The following is a 25,276-nucleotide window of genomic DNA, read 5'->3' on the forward strand; positions in this document are numbered from 1 at the left end:
TTAGCATTTGTGATATGTTTTTGGATTAAAAAATGTCTTTGCATCTGAGTGGCAAGAGAGCCTAAGTTCAGTATTTCTTATTATTACAGATCACCCTGAGACTGTGGAGGAAGTGAAAATAAAGCCGCCTAAGCAGCAACAGGCGACAGAAATTCACTCTGATAAACTGTCACGTGAGTGATTTCAAACACACATGGATTTGCTACTTTCTTGATAGGCCCCTAAACTGGAAGATTTCTAAAGCATGAAACTGAAACATGACCCCAAAGGGCTCCTCTTTTGTTCTTCCTTTCCCTAAGAATTTCCTCTTATCTATTGATAACCTGTTTTTCTTCCAAAGAATTTTCTATTTTCTTATGTTTAGAAATTCTGAGCCCTTTCTTTTTTCCTGGCAGAGTAGAAAGAGGTGGAAGAGTTACCTGTCACTAGCAGAAGCTTTGTCCTGATGTCCTAACATTGATAAACCCGCCTGCTGTGTTCTGTGGGGGTAGTCCCAACTCCAGCTTATAGAAAACATAAAAACTAAATCCTATTTCTGTTCCCAGATTGCCTCTGGTAGGCAAAACTCATGAAGTTGATGATGAATACCATGAAAGTCTGTATTTGTTAAGATTTCTCTTTCATGTTAAGATTATTTCACTGGTTTAAAAATTTTTTCCTTGATGTCTTAGAGAGATCATATGTCCATTTTTCCTAAAATGATCTGTTTTGTTTTTGTTTTAATAGGATTTGCCACTCCAGCGGAAAAAGAGGCAAAAGTAGTCTATACCAATCATTCCTCCACTGCTTTCTCTGGTCCTGCAGCTCCTCCTCTCCACAAAATTCCCAACACCCATCTGTCAGCTGTTGTTTCCACCCCTGACCTCTCGCCCGCGCCTGGCCACCGTGCTTCCTTACCGCAGTTTCCTCCAGCAGTCCCCAGCATGCCTCACCAGCCCCCCATTTTACTGAACCCCGTTCCTGAGAGTGCGTCTTCCATGCACACTGGGACGCAGAATGTCCCGAGCCCTGTGGGCTTGCCACGCTGCCGCTCAGGCAGTTACACCATTGGCCCGTTCTCCTCTTTCCAAAGCGCTGCGCACATCTATAGCCAGAAGCTCTCCCGTCCCTCTTCAGCCAAGACAGGTGAGTGAGAAAAGAAACGAAAGGCAGCCTGCACTGTCAGCTCTCCCCGGCCCCAGTAAGGAGAGAATGCCCTTGCCTTTCTAAAGAACTCAGAGGGACACGGGGTGCGTTGTGCTGATGTGACTGAGGAAGATGCTCACGTTTGTCTGGCAGCTCTCAGTCACTGATGCGGAGTGAAGCAGCACTTCCTTCAGGCAGCAGAGATGAAGGGATGAATGACACAGGGCTTCTGTTCACAAGGGGCCTGGAGTCTGTCTAGTCGAGAGAGTTCCTATCACGGAGAACCATAGACTTATGAGTGTGTTCTCTGCATTCTTTTTGATTCAAATAGTTATTCCTGATATCAGATCAATTTTTATTTTTTAATATATTTAAAGAATGACTGGAATAAATAATGAAAGAATTCTTAAATAGGATATCTAATTTTAAATGAAGTAGACCCATATTATCAATCAAGCTTTTCCTCTACTCCTTAAATAACAGCTTAATGAGATATACTTCACATTCCATAAAATTCATCCTTTTCAATGATTTTTAGTATATTCACCAAATTATGCAGCAAACACCACTATCTAATTTGGGAATGTTTTTATGATTCCCAGAAGAAACCATGTACCGATTAGCAGTTACTCTGTTTCTTCTTCCCACTGGCTGTTGGCAACCACTGATCCACTTTCAGTTTCTACAGATTTGTCTGTTCTGGACATTTTCTTTCTTTCTTTTTTTAAAACTAGGTTAGACAAAGTAACCCAATTTTTTTTTAAGATTTATTTATTTATTTAAAAGACAGAGTTAACAGACAGGCAGAGGCAGAGAGAGAGAGAAGTCTTCCATTTGCTGGTTCCCTCCCCAAATGGCCACAACAGCTGGAACTGGGCCAATTCAAAACCAGGAGCGCAGAGCTTCCTCTGGGTCTCCCATGTGTGTACAGGGGCTCAAGGTCCTGGGCCATCCTCTGCTACTTTACCAGGCCACAGCAGAGAGCTGGATCAGAAATGGAGCAGCTGGGACTGGAACTGGTGCCCATATGGGATGCTGGCACTACAGGTGGCGGCTTCACCAGCTATGCCACAGCGCTGGCCCCTAGACATTTGTTATTAGTGGACTCATATCATATGTGATCTTTTGTGAATGGCTTCTTTCACTTAGCATAATGTTTTCAAAGTTCATCTATGGTGAAGCATGTATTTTATGGCTGAATAATTCCATGTTGTATGGGCACCATACTTTGTTTATCCACCCATCGGTTGGTGGATATTTGATTTGTTTGTACTTTTTGACCGTTATAAATGATGTCACTGTGAACATTTGTATCCAGATCTTCATGTGAATGTAACATAATACCATTTCTCTTAGGTGTATAGCTAGATCCAATCGCTTGAGTTGTGTAACAAATTTATAGTTCCTTTTTTTGTGAGACACCAAACTGACTTCCAGAGTAGTACACAGTTTTACCACCAGCAATCCAATTTCTCTATATTCTTGCCAAACACGTGCTGTCTTCTTTATTTATCTATCCTAGTCAGTGTGAGATAGTGTCTCTTTTTGTGGATAGGACTTTCATTTCCCTAAATGTTAATGGTGTTGAGCATTTTTTCATGTGTTTACTGGCTACTCATGTATCTTCTTTGGAGAAATGTGTTTTCACATTTTAAAATTGGGGTATTTGTCTTTATGGGTACAAGTCCCTGTCAGACGTATTATTTGGAAGTGTTGTCTACCAGTCTGTTGGTTGTTTTTTCATGTTCAGAAAAGCACAAGAGCTCTAAATTTCATTGGAGTCCAATTTGTCTTGTTTTTTTCTTTTATCACTTGTGCTTTTTGAATCATATTTGAAAAACTGTTGCCCAACTCAAGTCACAAAGATTTTTTCCTATATTTTCTCAAAAAGTTTTATAACTTTGGACCATGGTTGTGACTTTGTTTTCTAAAGTCAGAGATGGTGATGATGTTCTGGTTTGTGCTTTTTCACCCCACATGAGAAATTCCATAGGATCAACATCTGTAGTACCTTGTATTGTCACCAAAGCTTTTCTTCTTTCAAAAACCCTTCTTTGTCATCCTCTCCAAGAGAGGAATAGGGCACAGCAGACGATGGTCAGGTGGGATTATTTCCTTAGGTCTGTTGCGATTTCTTCTTTGACCTACAGGTTGCTTTTATGCACTGTGTTTAATGTTCAGGTAATTGGGTTCCTGTGTTTGCAGTAGACTTTTAGTTTATTCCCAGTGTGATCCAAGGATGCATTCTGAATGGCCTAGGCAATAGTCATAGCAACGTATATTTCTGTCTTTAAAAGAAAGGGAATGAACGAATCATCCAGGGAGATTAGGGATAGGGAAGAACACATTCATTAACGCACATGGCTGGTAGTGTAGTTCTCGGTTTTGGTAGTAACATCCTAGCCATTCATTATAATATGTTCATAACTTGTACAAGTATTATAAATTTTTTATGTACTAAGTAATGTAGTAAATGTGAAATGTTTATAGCTTTTTAAAGGGGTGCCCCAAATTATGTATATATAACAATTACGGTTACATTAGCATTCTTAAAAGGAAAGATAGGAAATATCATGTTTTTACTTTTCTGAGTCAAAACTTTTTTCAGTGAAATTGTGTTGTTACTAAATGAAATTATATGAAATAATCTATTTTTGCCAGAATTTCAATGCTTGGAATAATAAGACTCTGATATTATAGTTGAGAGAGTAAGCTTTCAATCTGAAAGGAAAATCAGTCATTTGAGAATATTGGGTTGTTGCTCAATTTTGCTTTTATCCTTGTTTCCCTTTTGAGCTTTGCAAGTATTATGGATGATTTGACAGTGGATGACATAGACCATTGCCGTCACGTAAGATCAAAAACAAACAAGGACTATAATGAGTTTCCAAGACACATTTTTTTCCAGTAAGATGGTAGATTTTAGCATTGGTTATTCCCCACTGCATATGAAGACAGTCCTTCATTGTGAAGCTGTCCTAGTAACCAAAAGCATCAGTAAATGCATGTAACAGCTTGGCGCTAGCAAGGGTTTCTAGGGTGTAGTAATGAGTTGTTTTCATTTGGGTACCCTCTGAAGATAGTTTATTGCTCAGGTATCTGTTGACCTGAGATCTCTCTGTGGCCATCCTAGTTTTTTTCAGGTATTTTCCCAGACTGGTGAAAGTGTTTTATCTTTTACAGCAGGTTCGTGCCACCCGAGCAAGCATCACTCAGGAGTAGCCAAAATACAAAAAGAGGGAGAAGATGCTTCTCCGTACGGCAAACGGTACAACCAAAGCATGGTGACGGCTGAACTTCAGCGGCTGGCCGAGCGGCAGGCGGCAAGGCAGTATTCTCCGTCCAGCCACATCAGTCTCCTCACGCAGCAGGTAGGAGGCGCCCGGGGTGCTGAAGGGCTCCGTGGTCCCCAGGCAGGGTTAATGAGGGGCTACTGTGGCCTTCCCCGTCTTTGCTAATTCCGCTATACTGCTGCCTCTTCAGTGGGTATCAGCCAACGCAGCCAAGTGTTCCTCCTGATTTTTGGAGACAGTTACTTTTCTGTTTCAGACACTGTGAAGTCACTGTGCTACTGGCTGTGAGGTACCTAACCCGCAGATGCGCGGACTCGCATGTTCACCTGTGAATATAATCTTGACGCAGCTTTAAAATAACTTCCTTGATAAAATGTTCCAGTGAATCCTACGCTTACAAATCTTTTTACCAAGATGTCCTAACATTTTCTTTTTCTTTCTTTCTCTTCCTCTCTTTCTTTCCTTCTCTTTTTACTGTACTGCCTGTTATTTCGTGAGCTCAGAGTGTTCTGTGGGTCCTGATTAATGAAGTGTCCCCTCCCACCCCTGTCCAACACACACTGTCCCCATTTTCTAGGTGGTGACACAGAGGCTGACGGGAGGGATGAGATCAGGGTCGTTCAGCGAGCTAGGCGGATGGAAACAGATGGGACGCTCCTCACACACTCAGCCAACTCTCAGCACAGGGGCGGCGGGAGCTCCTGCAGGAACACCGTGCTTTCTGTCTTTCTTGCTGATTATCCTCCTGGTGTTTAATTGGGAGTAGAAGCCGTATCTTCTCCTCCTTAATGCTGCCTGGCACCAGAGCCTCCAAAGGAATCAATATAATGTAACTGCACTCTTGTATTTTTCTGTATCTCTGTTGTGTCCGATTCCTTAATTGCTGGTAACTCTGTAATGATAATCAACCCTACAAAAGGTGAAGCTGAAAATTGCTTCAAGTACGTGCTCAAAGTAGGCCACACACTGCTCCCTGGTGGCCCCCTGCTTCTCTGTGTACAATCCCAGGCCAGAACTGAAGGTCAGCCTCCCTTGGACTGAGCCCTGCTTCCGCCCCTCCCAGTGTGGGAGGCAGGGATTCTTTTCTTTTCCAGATCCCTAGCGTTTTGAGTGGGGGTGGGGGAGTGGACGGAAGGCCTGACGTGAAATAGGAAGCAGAGAACCCTGAAGGGCAGTGTTGAGACCTGAAGAGAGCTGGAGGGTTAGATTGTGGTGGTTGAATGCTACAGAGAGAGGGAGCAGAGTGTCATGACCGTGGTCAGATGAGAAGGGATCTTGACCTGTGAAGTGCCATGAGAAAGGATGGAGCCGGTGATCCACTATACCTTTGTCATTGAGTCACCGCCTGGAGTGTCTGTTTCCAGTCTGAGCAGCCAGGAGCACCAAGACGTTAAAAGATTTTCTTTGTAATTGCAGTAAAAAAAAATTAAAAAAAAAAAAAGGCCAGTATTAGTGCTTACATGTTTTCCACCCCCATCATGTTCTAAACTGCAAAGACCACCAAGTGATCTGATCTTGATCCTGTAGGAATCTAAATCCAAGGTGGGTGCATCCTATTGGGAAGTCACCCCCCCCCCCACCAATCTCTTTTAGCTATAAAGAATTAAAAGCCCACTGGACTCCTGTTCATAGGAGAGATAGAGATATCTCCTGTTCATAGAGACAGATCTTCCATCTACTAGTTCATTCCCCAAGAGGTCACAATGTTCAGGGCAGATCTCTCATGCAGGTACAGGGGCCCAAGGATTTGGGCCATCTTCTGCTGCTTTCCCAGGCCATAGCAGAGAGCTGGATTGGAAGTGGAGCAGCCAGGACTCGAACCAGCACCCCTATGAGATACTGGTGCTGTAGACCAGAGCTTTAACTTGCTGCACCACAGTGCCGGCTCTGGTACTTTTTAAAAATCATTTTATTTTTCCTATAATTTGAACTGTTTGGGGCTGATGCTGTGGCATAGTAGGTTTAGCCTCCTCCTGCAGCATTGGCATCCCGTGTAGGTACCTATTTGTGCCTAGTTGTTCCTCTTCTGATCCAGCTCTCTGCTAACGGCCTGAGAAAGCAGTGGAAGATGGCCCAAGTGCTTGGGCTCCTGTACTCATGTGAGAGACCCAGAAGAGGCTCTCGGTTCCTGGCTTTGGATCAATCCAGCCCTGGCTATTGTGGCTATTTGGGGAATGAACCAGCAGATAGAAGCCCTCTCTTTAGAGAGTGAACCAGTGGATAGAAGACCTCTTTCTCTGTCTCTCCCTCTCTCTGTCTGTAACTCTGCCTCTCAAATAAATAAATAAATTTTAAAAAATAAATTAAAAAAAGTTTTTAAAATTTTAACTGTTTAGACTATGAAGCTTTTTATTCTGTTGTGTTTATTGATTTATTAGTTAAAAGAAAAGGCAATAATAACAAACAAACAAACAAAAAAACATGTTACTAAGCCCCTCAGAGTGTTCCAGGCCACAGTACTCAGTTACGGATGATAGAAGACATAGTTCTCAGCATGAATTCAATCTCAGCATAGCCACATAGAAGGTGATAGCAGCATGGGTGACGCTAGCAGAGACCCTGGTGGGGAAAACAGAAACACCAGCGAGACGCAGCTAACCCAGCTTGCAGAAGTGGGAAGGAGGCACAGGGAACACCTCAACTGCATCTTAAAGGTAGTGGGGCAGGTGGCAGAAGATGGATAGGAGCAGCTCCCAGAAGGAAAGCTGCCCAGTGTTTATGTGGGAGGCAACAGCTGTTTAGTGGCATTGGAAGTTACTGAGAGCAGTGAGCTAGCCGAGGAGTCCTCCGACAGCCCCAGATCTTACAGTGCAACTTTGAGGGGGCCCAGAATGATTAAAAACAGAATCTCATTCACCTTGTCATTACTCTTCTCCTTCTGCCGTGATTTATCTTGGTTTATGACCTAGAACATGTACGAATATCCAACTTTCCCCTCCACGTGCGGGGCTGCCCGCATCCCTTACCTGAGTGCCCGGGTTCGAGTCCTGACTCTGCTCTCGGTTCTGGCCTCCTGCTGATGCACACCCTGGGAAGCAGCAGTGCATGACTCAGGGTGCTGGGTCCCTGCCAGCCAACAGGGAGACCTAGATGGAGTTCTCGGCTCGCTAGCATTGGCTTGGTCTAGCCCCGGCCATTCTGGTCATTTGGAAAGTGCACCAGTGGGCTGGCGCTGCAGCTCAATAGGCTAATCCTCTGCCTGCGGCGCTGGCACACCGGATTCTAGTCCCGGCCGGGGCGCCGGATTCTGTCCCTGTTGCTCTTCCAGGCCAGCTCTCTGCTGTGGCCCGGGAGTGCAGTGGAGGATGGCCCAAGTGCTTGGGCCCTGCACCCCATGGGAGACCAGGGGAAGCACCTGGCTCCTGGCTTCGGATCAGCGCGGTGTGCCGGCCACAGCACGCCGGCTGCAGCGGCCATTGCGGGGTGAACCAATGGAAAAAGGAAGACCTTTCTCTCTGTCTCTCTCTCTGTCTACTCTGCCTGTCATAAAATTAAAAAAAAAAAAAGTGCACCAGTGAATAGAAATGCACCCTCTCTCACACATGCTCCCTTCCTCCCTCCCTCTCAAACAGATAAATACATTTGTAAAAGAGAGTGTTTTCGAAGCGTGTGTGCCCATGGTGGGTGCACTGCGGAGGCTCAGAGGGGCTGGAGTTGAGCTTGCCTGTGAGTTCTCACTCTCTCTGCTCCCCCCAGTCCCGGGAGGAAGTGTGGTCTGCTCTGCACAGACGTAGCTCTTTGTGGTTACTGCTGTGAGTGAACAGAAGAATGTGACGAATTGGCCCAGCTCTGCGGTGAGGAGTGGGAGGCAGGAGTCAGGCAGCCCTGGCCCTCTGCGTGCAGGCAAGTGTGAGATTTCAGGACTCAGCTATCATTAGGAGCAGCTCCAGCTCTTCCAGCCTGGGAGTTTAATCAAAGGGATAAGAGCAGACCACCCAGGCGAGGGCTCCAAGGCGAGCGAATGTGCTGTGTCCGGCTCCACTCCCCCGGCCAGCCAGTGCCCAAGATGTGGCCAGGCCTCCTGCAAGCGTGCTGACAGATACGGGGGAGGAGGACACTTCGTATTTTTCATTTAGATGGACAGTGGGAAAGGAAACTGTGGCCTTTTTAAAAATTCTGTCTCTCCTTGCCCTGCTGCTTTTCTAGCCAGTCCTAGAGAAGGATCCGTGCAGGGGTGCGTCTGGCCTGTGGCACTCGCTCCTCCAGCCTCTCTGACGGTGCGCAGAGGGGTTCCCTGTTCTCTCTCCCGCTTTGGCAGCTGCCACTGTAAGGCTCCACCGGGGACCGTGACTGGACTCAGTCTCAGAGATGCTAGTTTGAAGGCAAAGTGGTTTTCAGTGTCATGTAGGATTGAGCAGATGAGCCCTGGTTTGCGTCCCGGGAACCTGCTTCCTGCTGCCTTAGCTTGTCTGTGCATCCTGGAACCTCTGTACTCTGTGCTGTGGTGTTGTGGCCACTGGCTCACTTTAGTCTCCTTGGCTGTGCAGTCCCTTGGTCGCAACAGTTGCTGTTCTGTGCCTCATACATAGGCTTTGCCGTTTCTAGAAGAGAAGAGTATAAGCTCTTGAGTCGGTGAGCCCTGGGAACTGTTGCTGACCTCCATCCCTTGATTTCCTTATCTGGAAAATGGGGTAATTTTAGTATCAGGGCTCTCTCCTGCTGGATCCTTGGGCCTCTGTGTTCTAGGACCCTGTTCCAAAGGACTCTAAAAGTATCATACCCTTGCTCTCCCTGGTCATCCCGAGCACCCCACCCACACACACACTTCTGCTGTCTGACTTCGCTCAGTGTTTGTCCAGCTCTCTCAAAGGTCACATGATTGACCCTGAAGCTGCCACCCTCGGCCACCTGTTTTCCATGCCCATCCTCCGTTAGGGTGTGACTACCTCCCAGCTGAACACATCCCTTAGCTTCTCTAACACTCTAGTAATTCCTCTGAGAACTCACTCCTTCACTCTCTTCACCATTGTCTGAAAAGCCCCTGGCATGTGCAGTGCAAACGTGTGAAGCTGATGATAGCAGAGTTGCTGTGATTGTAGACGGTAAGGTGACTGCTGGGCCTGAGTCCCCTGCCTCCCTGGGGAGTCCTCCGCAGACCTCTGCATGCCAGACCAGTCCTTAGAAAATTATGTTTTCTCCCTCAGTTCCCTGGGGCATGTCTTCTTTTCCTGTAGCTTCATCTGGTGCTTCTCTGTGGATTTCTCCCAAATCCATTTCCAGCTGCCCGCTAGACATTTCCACCTACCTGTATTGCTCAGCATCTGATATATTTGCATATTTCAAAAATACCCCAGAGAAATAGTCAACCTTTCTAAACCCTGCAGGTTCTCCTCTGTCCTGGTGACATTGCAGTTCTAGGGTATAGGTGTGGAGCCTTTATCAGTGCCCTTGGGCTCCTCATTCTGTCTGTGTTCAGGTACTTACCAAGCCTCGTGCACTCCATCTCTCCAGTGGCTCTGAACTGTGTCTGTTTCACCTTCGTACCTGCTGTCCTGTGTAGGCCTCTCCCACCTGACCAGCGGCCTCCCAGCCTGTCCACCCTGCCCACTCCAGTCTGTTCTCTAAAGGGCTCTTTCTAAATCACTATTCTCATCATGGAAATCGTCTGCTGCAAAATCTGAAGAGGCTGCCCGTTGTCTACAGTGTGCAGTGCAGGGTGTTCCATGTTCCTCAGAGCCTTTCTTTTGAACCTGGCTCCAAGCTGCTTCTCCAGCCTGTTCTCCCGTGTCGCCCATTTCTGTGAGGCTCTGCGGATGCTTCCCGCCTGGCACACATTCCCAGGCTGCACCTCTGACGTGCACTGGCAACCCACTCGGCTACATGCCAGCGCGCCCTCATGTCTAGTGTCATGGCGGCAGTCTCCTTGGATAGACAGTGAGTGCTGTGAGGGGCAGTGGCCTCTGCTCCTCAGAACCTGACCTACTGCTGGTCCTGTGGGTTCCATATCCAGGGATTCAACCAACCACAGACTGAGAAAAAGTTTTTTAAATTGCATCCGTGCTGAACATTTTTCTTGTCTTTGTTACCTAAACAATGCAGTATAGCTGGCATTTCCATGAAATGAAATATTCTAAGTAACCTGGAGGTGGTCCAAAATATACAGGGGAATACGCCTAGGCTGTGCCCAGTCTGTGGCATCTGATGTAAGGGACTTTCGCACATCTGTAGATTTTGGTATCTACACAGTGCTTTTGCTGCCTCTTTCTGTTTGAGTCACTATGGAGAGATCCAGCCATTTTGTCAGGCTTCCCAGGAATGTCTTTGGCAGTCCTGCCGTGGAGCGCTCTCTGGGTTGGGAGCACTCGGCGTGTGTGGCTGTTCTGTGAATGATGCAGTTCAGGAGAATGCAATGCCCCTGCGTTGAAACTGCAGACGGCCTGCCCTTGCTGGCCGCCTTTAAAACACAGTCAGCATGGTAACGCTTACCTCCTGGGGGGCCAGCGCACCTCCTCGAGGTTCACTTATCAACATTCAGGAACTGAACAAGATCGGCATGGATCGGTTGTTGTGGCCAGCGATTTACCATCCTGTCTTTAAGAGCCCTTGTGGGGAGGGTGTTCAAAACGTAACCGCTTGTGGGTGAGTCGCTCCCTGGGTGAGCAGAGTGCACCTTCTTGGCGGATTCTTTGGTGCCTCTGGAGTCCGCCCTCTAATACTTCGTCAGAGGTGGGAATCTTGGAATGAGCGCAGACCTGCCGCTTCCCGATTCCTTCCCCTTTGTCTCCGTCCACCGGCGTTTTCTGTTCCGGGGTCACATTCTAAAGCAGTTCCCGAGGCCCTGAGCCACATCTCCTGCCCCAGGTCCCTCAGAGCCCCTGCCTGGAGGAGCGAGCATGTCCCTGCCTATGCAGGTGGTCCAGTCCTGCTGTGTGTGAGCAGCATGGAGGACGTTCTCAGATGACACTGATGTCGTCTGAGCACGGCTTGCACTCAGAGCAGCCCCAACACCTGCGGCCCTTTGGAGACAGAGATCCCTTTCAGAATGAAAGGGTGCGCTCAGACTTAGAGATGTGCGTTCAGTTTCAAAGCATTTCTAGACACCTCTTGTCACCCCATAGACCCATGGTCTCCCAGGTAAGAGCCCTTGAAAATCCGGGATAGTATATTAATGTCAGTGGCTTAGTCCAGACTCCAAATCTGTGATCATTTTTGCTCGGCACATTCTTTACATATTTCAGTGAGGTCCCCTGGTTAGGCTGCAGTCTCCAGGAGGGAAAGAGTTAGTTTTTCTTTTGTTTTATCCTCAATGCGCAAAAGAAGGCCAAGCTCCGAGCAGGTGCCTGATAACTATTTGTCGCATTAATGAAATAATCTTTTGAAACATTATCCCTAGACTGCCTCAGATTCTATGGAGCATGCTAGGACAAGGGAATTGAGCTGTGACAAGAGTAGAAGCTGGACTGGGAATGTCACCGGTGCTCACACGTTACACTGTGGCTAAGCAGATCTTCAGTGTTGGACTCGCCCTCCATTTTGGTAAACGAGCAGGCTCATCTGAGTGCGTGTCAGGCTGGTCCGAGTGCCCCGCAGATGGCTTGCCGGGCTCTTGCAGAAACAAGTGTACCACGCACGTCATCTAGACAGGAGGCAAACTCCGTGTCACGGCCATTGCTTCACCCATTGGAGAGCCTTGCCCAGGGCTTGAGGCAGAAATTGTCTCTCACATTATGCAAGGCACCAGCAGGAGCAGCACTTGCCTCCCACGCCAGCCGCTGATTACCTTACTTCTCTGCAGAGCAGTGCCTCCTCTGGACTGTGCATAAAGAGGCACCTCGGAGCCCGCCTTCCGGTGATGGTGACCGTTTCTCTGCTTAGCAGTGAGACTGCCCCCTGGGGGCAGGGTGCATGCGCATGCGCGTGTGTGCGTGCACACATGTATGTGTGCATGGGCGTGTGTGTTAGGAGTAGAAGGATACGCTCCAGGATTGTTTACTAGGATCTTTTTTGGGTGAGACCCACTTAATGTACTATGTATAGTCAGCCCTCTATCTGTGGGTTCCGCATCTGCAGATTCAGCCAACCATATGCAATAACTTGTGTCTACAGTGGACATGTACAGATATTCTTCCTGTCATTATTCCCTACACAATACAGTGTAAAGAACAACTTACATTGTATTAGGTATTGTAAGCAGTCTAGAGATGGTTTAAAGGATCTGAGAGGATGTGCGTCACTCACTCGTCTATGGGAGCATCAGCATCCTCAGATTTGGGTATCTGGTGGGGGGAGGGGCAGTCCTGGAGTCGGTGCCCTGTAGGTGCTTGAGTGCCTACTGGGGCTGCAGCAGTGAGTATATACAGGCTCTCTCCTAAAGGAGCTTGTCCTCTGTGGGGTCAGATAGGCACATAAACTTGAACTTACCACACAGTACGAAGCATGGCGTGAAGCTTGACATGAACATCTCCTGAAGGTCTTTTACATCTTTTATAGCTGAAGAAGATCCTTTGTAAGACAGGAATTTGACGTTAGGATGTGGTAATAAACCAGAAGAACCTTCTGATTTTTTGCGTTTTCAAGTTGGAGCTAATCCTTGCCTCTCCTGTCATCACCTATGTGTTTACTAGTTGTGTTTTTCCCAAGCAGCGATGGTAAACCTTGGGGCTGGCATTGTGGCATAGTGGGTTACACCACCGCCTGCAGCACCTTATGGGTGCTGGTTCAAGACCCTGGCTGCTTCACTTCTGATCCAGCTCCCTGCTAATGTGCCTGGGAAAGTAGTGGAAGGGGGTCAAGTTCTTGGACCCCTGTGCCCATGGTGAAGACTCGGAAGAAGCCCTGGCTACTAGTTTTGGCCTAGCTCCAGCTCTAGCCAGTACGGCCATTTGGGAAGTGACCCAGTGAATGGAAGATTCTCTCTCTCTCTAACTCTCTCTCTTTGCCTCTCAAATCAAATTTATTTTTTTTTTAAAAAGTTACATGCAAAGCTGTAAGCCCCAGTCAGGCGAGGGTCTTTGCCACTCCATTTGTAGAGAACCCATACGTGGAGTTATGTCGAATTCTGTGACCTGCCCCTAAACAATGCCAAGCACCTAAGGTCAAGCCTGCACTGCGGAGGCAGGCACTGGTTACTGCTCTGTGTGCTGGGAGAGTTGAGGCGAACGCCACGCATGATTTCTCTCATTAACCCGTGTTGCCTTTCCACACAGCTCCTAGAAACCTCCCCTTCTCTAAATACCGGTTTGTGTGGATTTGTTGTTCTGGGGCGGACCTGGAAGTTGGCACGTTCATGGTAATGAAGCATTGATTCAGAGAGAATTGTGGCTAGAATCCAGAACTCCCTACCTTGAAGTTGAGGAGAGGACGCCCACAGAGGCACCTCCAGGAAAAAGCCTTTTGTTGGTTACTGTGAGGTTCTGGGGCTCCAAGCTCCTGTATGTCATCACTGGTGTGGTGACTTGGGCTGGTCAGTGTAGGATCCAGTGTCTTCTCGCCCGCCCAGCCTGAAGCCTAGAGTGAAGGCATTCGTTGGCATCCTGGGGACCTTCCCCCAGACTCACCCTTTATTCTTGATTCTTTAACCATTTTCCTGCTAAAGGGTGGCATAGAAAGATAGATAGATTTAAGGAAAGGCACATTTTCCCATACGGCCCTAGGACAGATCGAGCCTCAGATGCCCACTCTGGTCTTCCCTTCCTTCCTTTCTTTTTCTTTTAAAATTATTTACTGAAAGAGTTACAGAGTGACAGGGAGAGACAGATAGAGTAATCTTCCATCTGTTGGTTCACTCCCCAGATGACCACGATAGCAAGAATTGGGCCAGGCTAAAGCTAGGAGCTTTATCTGGGTCTCCCACGTGGGTACAGGGGCCCAAAAACTTGGGCCATCTTCTGCTACTTTTCACAGGGCATTATCGGGGAACTGGATCAGACATGGAGCAGTCGGGACTTGAACTGATGCCTATATGGGATGTTAGAATTGCAAGCGGAGGCTTTACCCACCACACCACAGTGCCGACCCCCCCAACCTTCCCTTCTTAAATGGCAAGCGGCTCAATCTTGCCTTTCCAGCGGCATGGGAAGATATGTGCAAGAAAAGGACAGGTCCCGAAAGAAAACGTTCACAGTGAACAGGTGCACTCGGGAGCTTTTATCGTCAGGTTACAGAGCCGGTCCCCCACTTCAGGCCCAGCACTGTCCCCTAGCCTCAGAGGGGCGCGGGGGGAGGCCTGCAAGCACTGTGCAGCCGCCCAGCCTTCCCGGCAGCCGCCTGTCAGTCCTGACTGTCGGCTGAGCCCCTTGCCGCCCGTGCTGGAAGGCAGTGCTAGGTATACTTGCCTTACGCCTGGCACTGCTCTGTCAGGACTCTGAGCAGGCTCACAGTGGTCGTCTGGGTGCAGGGCACAGCCATTCGTCCGGCATCCAGGCGCCTCCTCCAGGCGCTGTTCTGACTCTGCACACCTCGTATTGTGCTAAGCTCTACGGCTTTCCCTTCCTCAGATGTTCTGTCTGCCTTTTCACTCGCTGTGTCTTTCCTCCCACCTTTCTTTCAGGTGCATCTCAGAGGCCTCCCTGGACTTTCCTTAGTGCTCTCATTGTAGCCCTTGCTACGTTCTTGAGGTCTTGAAGATTGCTTTTTACCTAGGTGTCTTGTCTCCCCTACTAGACTGTAAATACCTACCTGGCTTAAGGGTGAGGGCCACGGTTCTACTGCACGGACCTTAGGATGTTACCCAAGGCCCTGCCTGTGTCAGGCAGTGCAGTGAGGATTTATTGAGCCATCTTTGAGGGTTGGCCTTCTGTTGAGCCTTCAGGACTGCAGCCTGTCGAGAGCATGCGACTGTAGCTGCAGGGCCCTGGTTAGGCCCGTCCCAAACCCTCTTTGGATACCAGAAGGTATCTTGGCAGATGGCGAGTGTGGAGCCCATCAGGGCAGCACCATCCTGTTTTAATTATAGCCCTGGCAGCAGCATTCCTTTTTCGCACGCAGCAGTAACAAGCAGTAACACTCGGGCGGGCCAGGCCCCGGAAACTGGCCTCCTCTCCTGGGTTGCTCCTACCCCCTCTTCAATCCATCACCTGTATTTATTCCCGCTGTAATTTAAACACCTGTCTAGGTGGAATGCATGCGATGCGTCCCTGCCCCACACAGTCAGATATTTGCTCACCTGCCCAACTCGGAAGGCTGCCTCTAAAGTAAACAGTGTTTTGGTACTAAAAGAAAAAATGCTCTGAGGTCACCGTGGCAGTGGACGCGAGGCGGGGAATGGGAGTGGAGCGTCTGGATAAGTGGCTCCGAGAGAGTGAGCGCAGAGGAGGAGGAGGAGAACAGGATGTGAAAGAAACATCTGCCAGGCAGGCCCCAGGCCTGGGTGCAGGTAGGGTCCCGTGATGACGCCGTTTCCCGCAGGCATCGTTCACTTAGCTGACAAGCTACAGGAAGGCAGGGTGGAGGCAGGGGTAGCAAGCAAATTGTGGTACAGGGCGGCAGGAGCAACAGTGGCTGAAACTACAAGATGAAGAGAGTTTGCATCAGGAAGACCAGGCATCAAATTCAGGAGCTGACACATAATAAGTTAACTGTGCACATAATATACATGGAACATGCTTAGAGCAATACCTGAGCAAACTAAGTGTTCACTAAATTTAGCCAGCATTTGTGTTAGTATGATTTTGGTGCTGCTGTTACTGTAGTGGAATCTTAAAGTCATATTTGCATAAAATTGATTATGGTGGAACATTTTAAAGATCCATAGAATTATAAAATTCTTATACACATGAAGATATTGATATCCATTATCAATAGGGCATGTTCTTTGAGTTATATTCCAATGATTAAACTGGATTTTGAACTGTGCCCCGTCTGACTCCCAGTCAGACCCCCCTGTGACTAATGGCATGTACTTGGAAGTTGACCCTGCTAGATTTAGTAGCATAGATTCTAGTACTTAGCCCAAGAAGCCACCTGGCTCAACAGCTATGCCCTCTACTTTAACAGCCCATGTAACTAACAAAAATGATGTTATCTCTTTATGCAAACTTGCCTTCTAGAAAGCCCTCCCCCCCCCCTTTTTAAAGATTTATTTATTAAAAAGGCAGAATTACAGAGAGGAAGGGCAGAGAGAGGTCTTCATCTGCTGGTTCACTCCCCAGATGGCCACAACGGCCAGAGCTGAGCCAATCCGAAGCCAGGAGCCAGGAGCTTCTTCCCAGTCTCCCACATGGGTGCAAGGGCCCAAGCTACTGCTTTTCCAGGCCATAGCAGAGAGCTGGGTCAGAAGTGGAGCAGCTAGGACTCAAACCTGCGCCCATATGGGATGCTGGCACTGCAAGTAGCGGCTTACAGCTATGCCACAGCGCTGGCCCCAGAAAGCTCTCTTGCGGTGACATGTGAATCACCATTGCTTATCAAGTGCCTGTAAGTGCTGTTTTTCACTGTGTTTCATCTGATCAAAGCTGGTTTTGTCAACATTACCTGGGGAAATGTAGATGGACAGAGGAGTGGGTGCAGTCTGATGAAAGCCGTGTTTATTACCCTGTGTCTGGTTAGGTAAGTACCTGCAGGCTGGGTCCTGACTACCTGCTTCTAGAGTTTGTTAAGTTCTGACCTGATGCTGGCGGACTGGTCCTGCCCTTGCAGCCTCCTAAGCAGGAGAAGGTAGTTTGGGGACCAGAACGATGCTTAGATCCAGTTAGTTTGGTAGCTTGATCTGTTTGCTTATATAAGATGTAGCCAGATCTGCTCAAAGCTCTAGAGCTGTGCTGACCAGTAAGGTATCCACTAGCTACATTAGTTTTTTTTTTGTTTTGTTTTTTGTTTTTGTTTTTTTTTTTTTTTTTTTTTTTTTTTTTTTTTTTTTTTTTGGACAGGCAGAGTGGACAGTGAGAGAGAGACAGAGAGAAAGGTCTTCCTTTTGCTGTTGGTTCACCCTCCAATGGCCGCCGCGGCCAGTGCTGCAGCCGGCGCACCGCGCTGATCCGAAGCCAGGAGCCAGGTGCTTATCCTCATCTCTCATGGGGTGCAGGGCCCAAGCACCTGGGCCATCCTCCACTGCACTCCTTGGCCACAGCAGAGAGCTGGCCTGGAAGAGGGGCAACCGGAACAGAATCCAGCGCCCCGACCAGGACTAGAACCCGGTGTGCCGGTGCCACAAGGTTGAGGATTGGCCAGTTGAGCCACGGTGCCGGCCTACATCAGCTTTTAGAATTTAAGTTACATAAACTTTGAAATCCCATTCCTTATTTACACCAGACATATTTCAAGTACATGATATGATAGCCACATGTGGCTGGGGTTTCTGTGTTGGGCCAAACAGATCGTAGACTGTTCCCTGCATCCCAGAACCTTCCACTGAACAGTGATGTTCTAGAACAGTTGCGGTTGCTCAGCGCCGGCTGCTTGGAGAACTGGGTAAAGGAGGTTCTGAGACCGCTCTCGGGTCAGCCCCGAGTTGTTGGATTAGCAGTGTATGTGTTGGGAAGACAGCCGGGCAAGGCTGTGGGGCAGCGGTTGTGGCGTGTGTGCTTGAGTGTCTTGTAGATAAGAGCACAGGGATAAGAATAGAATGTTTCAGATAGAGGGGCAGGTAGCTCTCACTTGGTAGCAGGAATCCATTGGAGAGAAAGGTGAGAATCCTTTACAGTTTTCTCATTCTTTGTATAATCTCTCCTTTTCGCTGTTTCTCAAATTTTATAATGAAACTTTGCTTTTGTGTAGAAGGAAAACGCAATGGCTGCAATTCTTAGCTTATTTATGAAATAGAGAATGAATGTCATGTGAATAAACAAACCCATCAGTAGTTCAAAATTATTTTCAAGTTCATGCCATTTTTTCCTTCAACCTGCTAAGAAATAAAACTGTTATGGCTTTTCTTTGTCTCACTTCTCTGGTATTCTCTGATGAAGGGTAACAAGTAGAAAATAGAATATAAGGGAAAGAAGGGAAAGCTAGTATAGTTTTCATCAATCCCTACATAATAACTATTTCATAATTTGAGATTTGGGGGCTGGTGATGTAGTACAGGAGGGTCTGCTGTTGCTTGGGATGCTGGCGTCACATATCTAAATGCCTGCTAGTCCTGGCTGCTCCCCTTCTGATCCAGTTTCCTGCTAATGCACCTGGGAAGACAGTGGTGGATGGACCAAATGCTTGGGCCCCTGCCACCATGTGGGAGACCCAGATGAACCTGTGGCTCCTGGCTTCGGCCTGGCCAGGTCTCTCATTTGTGGAGAGTTAATGAGCAGATGGAAGATCTCGCTGTTGCTTTCTCTGTCTCTCCCCCTCCCTCCTTCCACCCCCCACCCCCCCCGCCTTTGGCACTCTGACTTGCAAATAAATAAATCATTTTAAGAAAAGATAAGATTTGGAGGTCTGAATCTAATGCCATTTTCAAAACCTCTGATATTTAGGGATAACTTGAGTTGTTTCCTTGCTGGTCTCCAAACTCAAAAATGGGTTTTAAAACAAGCAGAGGAGTTCTGCAACTGTTGTGTGATCTTGAGCAAATTACTAGCATAAGCTCTCTGAGCCTTAGTTTTTCCATCTGTGAAGTGGGACTACAGCAGTGTCTACCTTTGTGAGTTGTGGGCGAGGTGTAAGTAAATGACATTACTACTGTGCCTCAAACGTTAAGCCATGGGGTTTATGGGAAGTGCACCACCTGCACTTGAGGTCAGGCACTCTGCTGTGATCTTGGCCCTGGTGCTCCATAGGTGGGGACTTTGGGTTAGTTGATTACATTCTCTGGACTTCACTTTATTTTTATATTTTTTAAATTTCATTTATTTATTTATTTGAGCGGTAGAGTTACGGTGAGAGGGAGAGAGAGAGAGGCCTTCCATCTGCCGGTTCACTCCCCAGATGGCCGCAACGGCTGCACCGATGTGGAGCCAGGAGCAGGAGCTTCCTCCGGGTCTCCCACACGGGTGCAGGGGCCCAAGGACTCGGGCCATCCTCCACTGCTTTCCCAGGCCATAGCAGAGAGCTGGATCGGAAGAGGGGCAGCTGGGACTAGAACCAGCACCCATATGGGATACTGGTGCTGCAGATGGAGGATTAACCTACCGCGCCACTGTGCCAGCCCCATGGACTTCAGTTTAGATACAGATTTAGCAGTAGAGCCTATTTCAGAGGGATTGCTCAGGGTCAAATGCAGGAATGCACAACCAGGCAATGCCAGGCTGTGTAGTGCATGGTGGTGCGCAGTGAATGTTGATGTGTGTCACTGTATAAATGATAATGTTGACCCTAGGGGCAGCCTTGCCAACAGATAGAAGATTTGCCACATCTGGTATCTCCTCCTCTTCCTATTCACTGGTCTCCAAACTATACCATTTATACTAAAATGGTAAAGTGTGCATATCTTATTTATTTTATTTCTATTCTGCTGTAAATTATTATTAAGCCTCCTTAAATGTTTGGCACAACTGACTGAGGCTGTAATTGGAGAATCTGTTAGTTATCATAAAGACCTTTCTCTTGAGCAGTTTGTCTACAAGCTCATAACCACATCTGATTGTAAAAGACCTGCTGTTTACAGCTGGAGGTGGGGGCAGGAAGGAGGAGGGGTCGGGGTGGGGCAGGAGTGGGCTCAGCCCCACAGGGAGCCTGTCTCATTGTCTGGGCCACGAGCCCTGTGGTCTCTAGGGCATAGGACAAAGGACAAGCCCTTACAAGAGACTGGAGACCAGAGAAGAGCCACTACCAAAACTCGCTGCGCAGTCTCTCGTGTATTCTGTCAGCACACGCTGGGGCGAGGGTCAGGAATGGCCGGCCGTGCCTGTCTCGGAGGCTTCTCCTGCAGCCTGGTTCACGCCCCAGGGTGCAGCCTGTGCCCCACACCCAGCTCACACAGATGCCAGAGGCGGCTCCTGACCTGTAGCAGCTCTTTCCAGGAACAGTGTTGGAGTCCTCTGGTGTGAAGACATGGTCCTGGGCTGTTCGCACTTACTGAATTCTGTAACTAGGAATGAAATACTATAGTGCTGCTAAAAATGACTTTTCTTTTTTTTCAGGATTTTCAGGTTCTTTTTTTATCTAGAATTCTTTGATTTGCAAATGTCAGAATTCCCAGGTGCCCGGGACACACTAGAGGCTCACACCGTTCCTCTGCTCCCAAGCTAGAAACCCCATGTTCGCCCTCGAGTCTTCTCGGGCTCCTCAGGGCATCGGCTTGGGAACTGCTTCTCCCCGCTGGCTGCGGCCTTTCTTCTCTGATGCCACCAGCACTCCCAGGCTACACACACGTCACCTCACAGCTGTCATTGTCATAGCAACTTTAGCACATGTGTTTAGACTACATGAGTAATGTAGGCTGCGTGCTCAATATAGACGGCTTGGGGAAGAAAACAAGCCGCCATTCAGAAATACAAGCTGTTCGTGTCCAGGATTTGCATGTCCGGTCTCCAGGAGTGTGTTTCCTTGCACGTGTGTGTGCATTTAAGGAAATCTGGGTCTGCAGTGTGTATACTGTTGTGTTGAAACTTTTGATATCATGATTTTTTAATTGAACAACACATTCCTATATCATGAAGTATTTATAAGAAAAGTTGATCCAAATATTCTCTTATGGGTAGAATAATGCTCATCTAGCAGTGTTGTTAGCTGTTAGATCATCTCCCTTTTCAGTATTAGAAATATGCTTGCTTTCTTAATATCTGTTCACAGGATAGTGTATTAAGTAAGCGCATAGACTTTGGAGCCCAGCAGATGGTGGTTCAAATCCAAGTTCTGCCATTTGTTGTTGGGCTTCAGTGAACTCCTACACTTCAGTTACCGTCTTGTATCATGAACCTCATAATAGTACTTAGTAACAGACCTGGCCACTTTGAATGAGATGTGTGTGGAGTGCTGTTTACACAGAGCATGGCACCTGGTAGGCTCTGACAGTCATTAACAGGTATTAAAATAGTCACCACCATTAATTAAAGGCAATAGCTTTTCCACATAGTTTCTGGAAACTAGATTGTAGCATCAAAGTATACAAATGTAATTTATTTTAGTAATATATTGCCAAATTAATTTCTAGGAAGATTCTACCAATCTGCAGTCATACCTATGGTATAATTACTTATCTAATCTCACCGCTTACCGTTGCTGGATTGTATCTTTTTTATGGTTATATTCTGCTGTGACACATAAAAGTAGTGTCATCTAACTTGTGTTTATTTGTGATCTGCTCTACTTTTTTATTATTTACATTTACCAATTGAAAAGTTGTAAATGTTTAATTGACTAGTCATGGTCTTTTCTGTATATTATTGAAGTCAGTGCACATTTTTCTATTGACTGTCTTTTGTTTTTAACATTGATTTCTTTATTTGAAAGGCATAGTGAGAGTGACCAGGGAAGGGGATGGGAGAGAGAGAGAGCAAGACAGCAAGCACACGCAGGCACTTCCGTCTGCTGGTTCACTCCCTGAGTGACTGCAAATGCCAGGCCTGGGCCAGGTTGAAGGCAGGAGTCAGAACTCCATCCTGGTCTCCTCCATTGGTGGCAGAGGCCCAAGTTCTTGAGCCATCTTCTGCTGCCTTCACAGGCACAGAAACAAGATCTAGACTGGAAGTGGAATCGCCAGGACTTGAACCAGCGCTCTGACATGGACCGTCAGCGTCACAAGCAGCAGCTCAGCCTGCCGTGCCTCTGACTTTTTTCCTTTCTGAATCGATGAATTCTTTATGTGTGATGATAAAGATGAATTGTAACTGAAATTTATTGAGCATCTGGAACTTTCGGATGAGGAAACAAGGACCAGAAAGGCTAGGTGTTTGCCTTGTCTTTTGGAACGTTGCCTGGCAGAGTGGATGTTTGAAGTGCGTCCTTGTCTGTGTTGCCCATGGTTTTCGCGGCACTGGCACTGTCCGGTGCCTTGGTGTGGTAGGAGCAGAGTGAATTCTTGCTGACTTGGCACTGGCCCATCGCCTGTGCTCTGTGTGCACGGCCGCCGACTCTCCCGGGTGCCCTCGTCACAGCCCCTGCTTCAGCTCGGATGAGTCAGCATCTCCTGGACTTGCCTTGATTGTTCCCACATGTTTTTAATGCTACTTTTCTAAAGCTCTGTAAAATCAGGTTGTTTCCCTTCCTCCATTTCTAGGTGACAAACCTGAATTTGGCAAGCGGAGTCATGAACAGAAGTAGTGCTTCAAATCCCCCAACCCTCAGACCCATCATCAGTCCTGGGGGGCCAACGTGGCCCATACAGCCAGACCCCCATGCTCCCGAGAACCACTCCAGCCCTCCCGGAAGCAGGTATGTGTGGGGCCCTGGAGCTCATGTCTGACTGCGCAGGGAGGGCCTGCGTCCCCTGCAAGCCCTCCCCACCTTGAGTTCTGTACGGAGACACCAGCATGGCACATACCCTTTCCGCACCTAAGTCCCCTGGGCCTCATTTTACTTTGTAAGACAGTTAATAGGGAAATCAGATGAAAAGGAAATTTCTGATGCAGTTAGGAAAATCACTTCTGAGTAAAAGAACGAGCACTTATACTCTTATACTCTAAGTCGTTGACTGTAATCTTTGTTTCTGATAAACAGTCTCATGTACTGACTTTTGACATCTTACCCTTGTCTCCTAGCTCTTTTTTATACCTTGTCCTATATTGGACTCTGTTTTTGAAGGACATACTTAATTTTTATGTTTCCATCTAGTATATGTTATTAAAATCAGACCTCCCCAACAATGTTTGTTTGGGAATATTTCCTGTATGTAATTGAGAGATATGGCAGAGGGTAAACTCCAAATAGGTTCTGGCCGTAAAGGAAGCAACTTGTGAATTGAAAAGAAACTACTGTACTGAATTCTGGTCTCCATATTTTAAGTGCCCCTGTATAAAAAAACAGTAAGAGATGGAGTCCTAGTACATCTTCAAGGGGCATCAAGTATGCATTAAATCACACCAGGCCTGAGTGCCACAAACTCTGGAGAGTGACCTGACCACCCCAGTGATGTCTTCGGACCAGCTGAGATAAGTTGCCTCTGCCACATACCCTGCTTTGCCCTGAACTTGGTGGAGGCTTTGGGCATGGAGGAAATGTCTAATTGTTGTTAAGTAAGGGTTATTACTTCAGGATCTCATTTGCGAATCAGGAACCCTGCCTGGGCTGCAACAGAAATGTAAGCCCATTACAGCGTGTGCCGGGCCCTCGTCTTTCATCCCCATGCATCACTGTGGGCAGGGTGGGAGGAACATCTCAATGGGGGATGAAGAGATGCTCGGGAAGAGGGAATCAAGGCAAGACAACCTCCGCAGGAGCAGCCTGTTGTTGGGTGATTTATAATCTGCAGAGTAACCGCGTTCCTAAAACACAAGTCGTAAAAAAGAAACTCTGTTTATACCACAGAGCTTTATTTTCCATGTAAAATGTTTCCAAATATTCCATTTTCATTTTCAAATCAGAGCCTTGTTTCTATGGAAAACATTTTCACTGCAGTCTTGGCTATATTATCTTGTATGACAAGGCTACAGGCATTTTCCATACTGTAAACAAAATGTCAGAACTACGCATTCTGGGGAAGAAGAGTATTAGCGCTTTTTATACTTGTAGATGGAATGAGAAAGAAACCCAACCTTTTAATGAAGTTACGAATGGCAAGGCTTGGAGCTTTCTCTTGGTGGCACCTGTTAGAACGGAGACCGAAGGTGGCAGATGTGCCAGGATCAGAGCCAGGCAGGTTGGCACTGAGCGGCTCTCCCAGCCAGACTGTGCCCTTGTGCGGCGCTGCCGTGGAACAGCACAGGGCTCGCTCCAGGGCCTTTGCAGTCAGAAGCGACCTCCGTGACATTGCCTGTCCTTTCCCTTTTTGAGGTAGTGGTCCTCCCAGCAGCCCCTCTCAGCCGCCTCCCAAGCACGAGGCCCACTTCTTCAGAGTAGCCTTGGGAAATCTTCCTTTGCCCCCAGATAACCTCTGGAGGCTCTGCTTGGGGACTCCAGTTCCACGTGGAATCCCAGAGGCATGCGCATTAAGGCAGCACTAAGTGCGTTCTCAGAGGTCCTTCCAGACCTGGCTGTGATGTGGGCCCCAGCCAGACCTGCAGCAGGCCCTGACTTCCATTTCTACCTGCTAAGTCACTGGTTTGCGGGTATTTATTTAGTCTCTTACTGTTCCTCCTTTAGCAGTAGGAGTGACTAAGCTGGATGGGTATGGGATTTGTAGCTGAGAGATGTGAGTTTTATAGCTGGCTTTGACACTAAGTGACTGAGCTATTCATTTAAGCTTCGTCCTGAGCAAGCAGACTTGCATATAAACTGGCCTGTTGAGAGCCTTGAGATTGCTTCGAAAGCACTTTGATCTCCCTGGAAGTGGGTGCTAAGTAAACACCAAGGTGCTCTGCTGGTTTTCCTGCAGTGGATTCCAGTGCTGAGAAGCTCTGCTAGTTCACAGAGCTGTAAGAAGAGGTAAAGAGAACCCCGCGCCTGGCTGTGCTTTGTGCTTTCGTCCCTGCCTGCCGGAGAACTCAGGGACTTGGTAGCCACAGGAATGAAAACTGGTGACTCACGAGAATTCTGCAAATAGTGTTATTTTTCATTTCCCCGTTGTGTTGCTATTGTTCTCGATTTTATGGATCACACAAGTTTTCACCAGACAACCTTGTTCCTCACCCCTGGCTGTTTTGAAACCACCCCAAATGTAGCCTCAGGGCTGTCGTCTCCCATTGGGTCAGTGTGAGCTCAGCCCAGCTCCTCAAATCCCTTGGTTCCTTTGGTCTGTCTGGAGTCCCCATCCAGGCTTTGTTGTGGGAGAGGAAGGCAAAGAGCCCATGACTTGCCCAGACAGTCTGAGGCCTGGCCATGTAGCTTGCAGTTCCCTAGACACTTTGGAGTTGGACTTGGCCAGCCATTCCTCTGTTGTTACTTTTCAGAGGTAATAAGTGAGATTAATTGCAGGCCATTCTCCAGAAGAGAAAGCGGTCAGGGCCAAGTAC

At 47.7% G+C, this 25,276-nt stretch overlaps 1 protein-coding gene across 15 annotated transcripts in view; it reads left to right on the forward strand.

Annotated features, from left to right (window-relative positions):
• TTLL5 (tubulin tyrosine ligase like 5) overlaps positions 1 to 25,276 on the forward strand; it is a 278,126-nt gene that overhangs the window by 135,192 nt on the left and 117,658 nt on the right. For 11 of the 15 annotated variants that reach the window (XM_017349414.3, XM_008272017.4, XM_008272023.4 and 8 more), the window contains 4 exons: positions 90 to 173; positions 727 to 1,125; positions 4,309 to 4,496; positions 22,447 to 22,601. In XM_017349414.3, the coding sequence (XP_017204903.2) occupies positions 90 to 173; positions 727 to 1,125; positions 4,309 to 4,496; positions 22,447 to 22,601 (826 nt within the window). The remainder of the gene's footprint in view (positions 1 to 89; positions 174 to 726; positions 1,126 to 4,308; positions 4,497 to 22,446; positions 22,602 to 25,276) is intronic. The other 4 variants (XM_008272018.4, XM_008272021.4, XM_051825998.2 and 1 more) reach the window with 1 other exon arrangement.

Source organism: Oryctolagus cuniculus, chromosome 20 (assembly GCF_964237555.1).
Source record: "Oryctolagus cuniculus chromosome 20, mOryCun1.1, whole genome shotgun sequence".
Taxonomy (NCBI): domain Eukaryota; kingdom Metazoa; phylum Chordata; class Mammalia; order Lagomorpha; family Leporidae; genus Oryctolagus; species Oryctolagus cuniculus.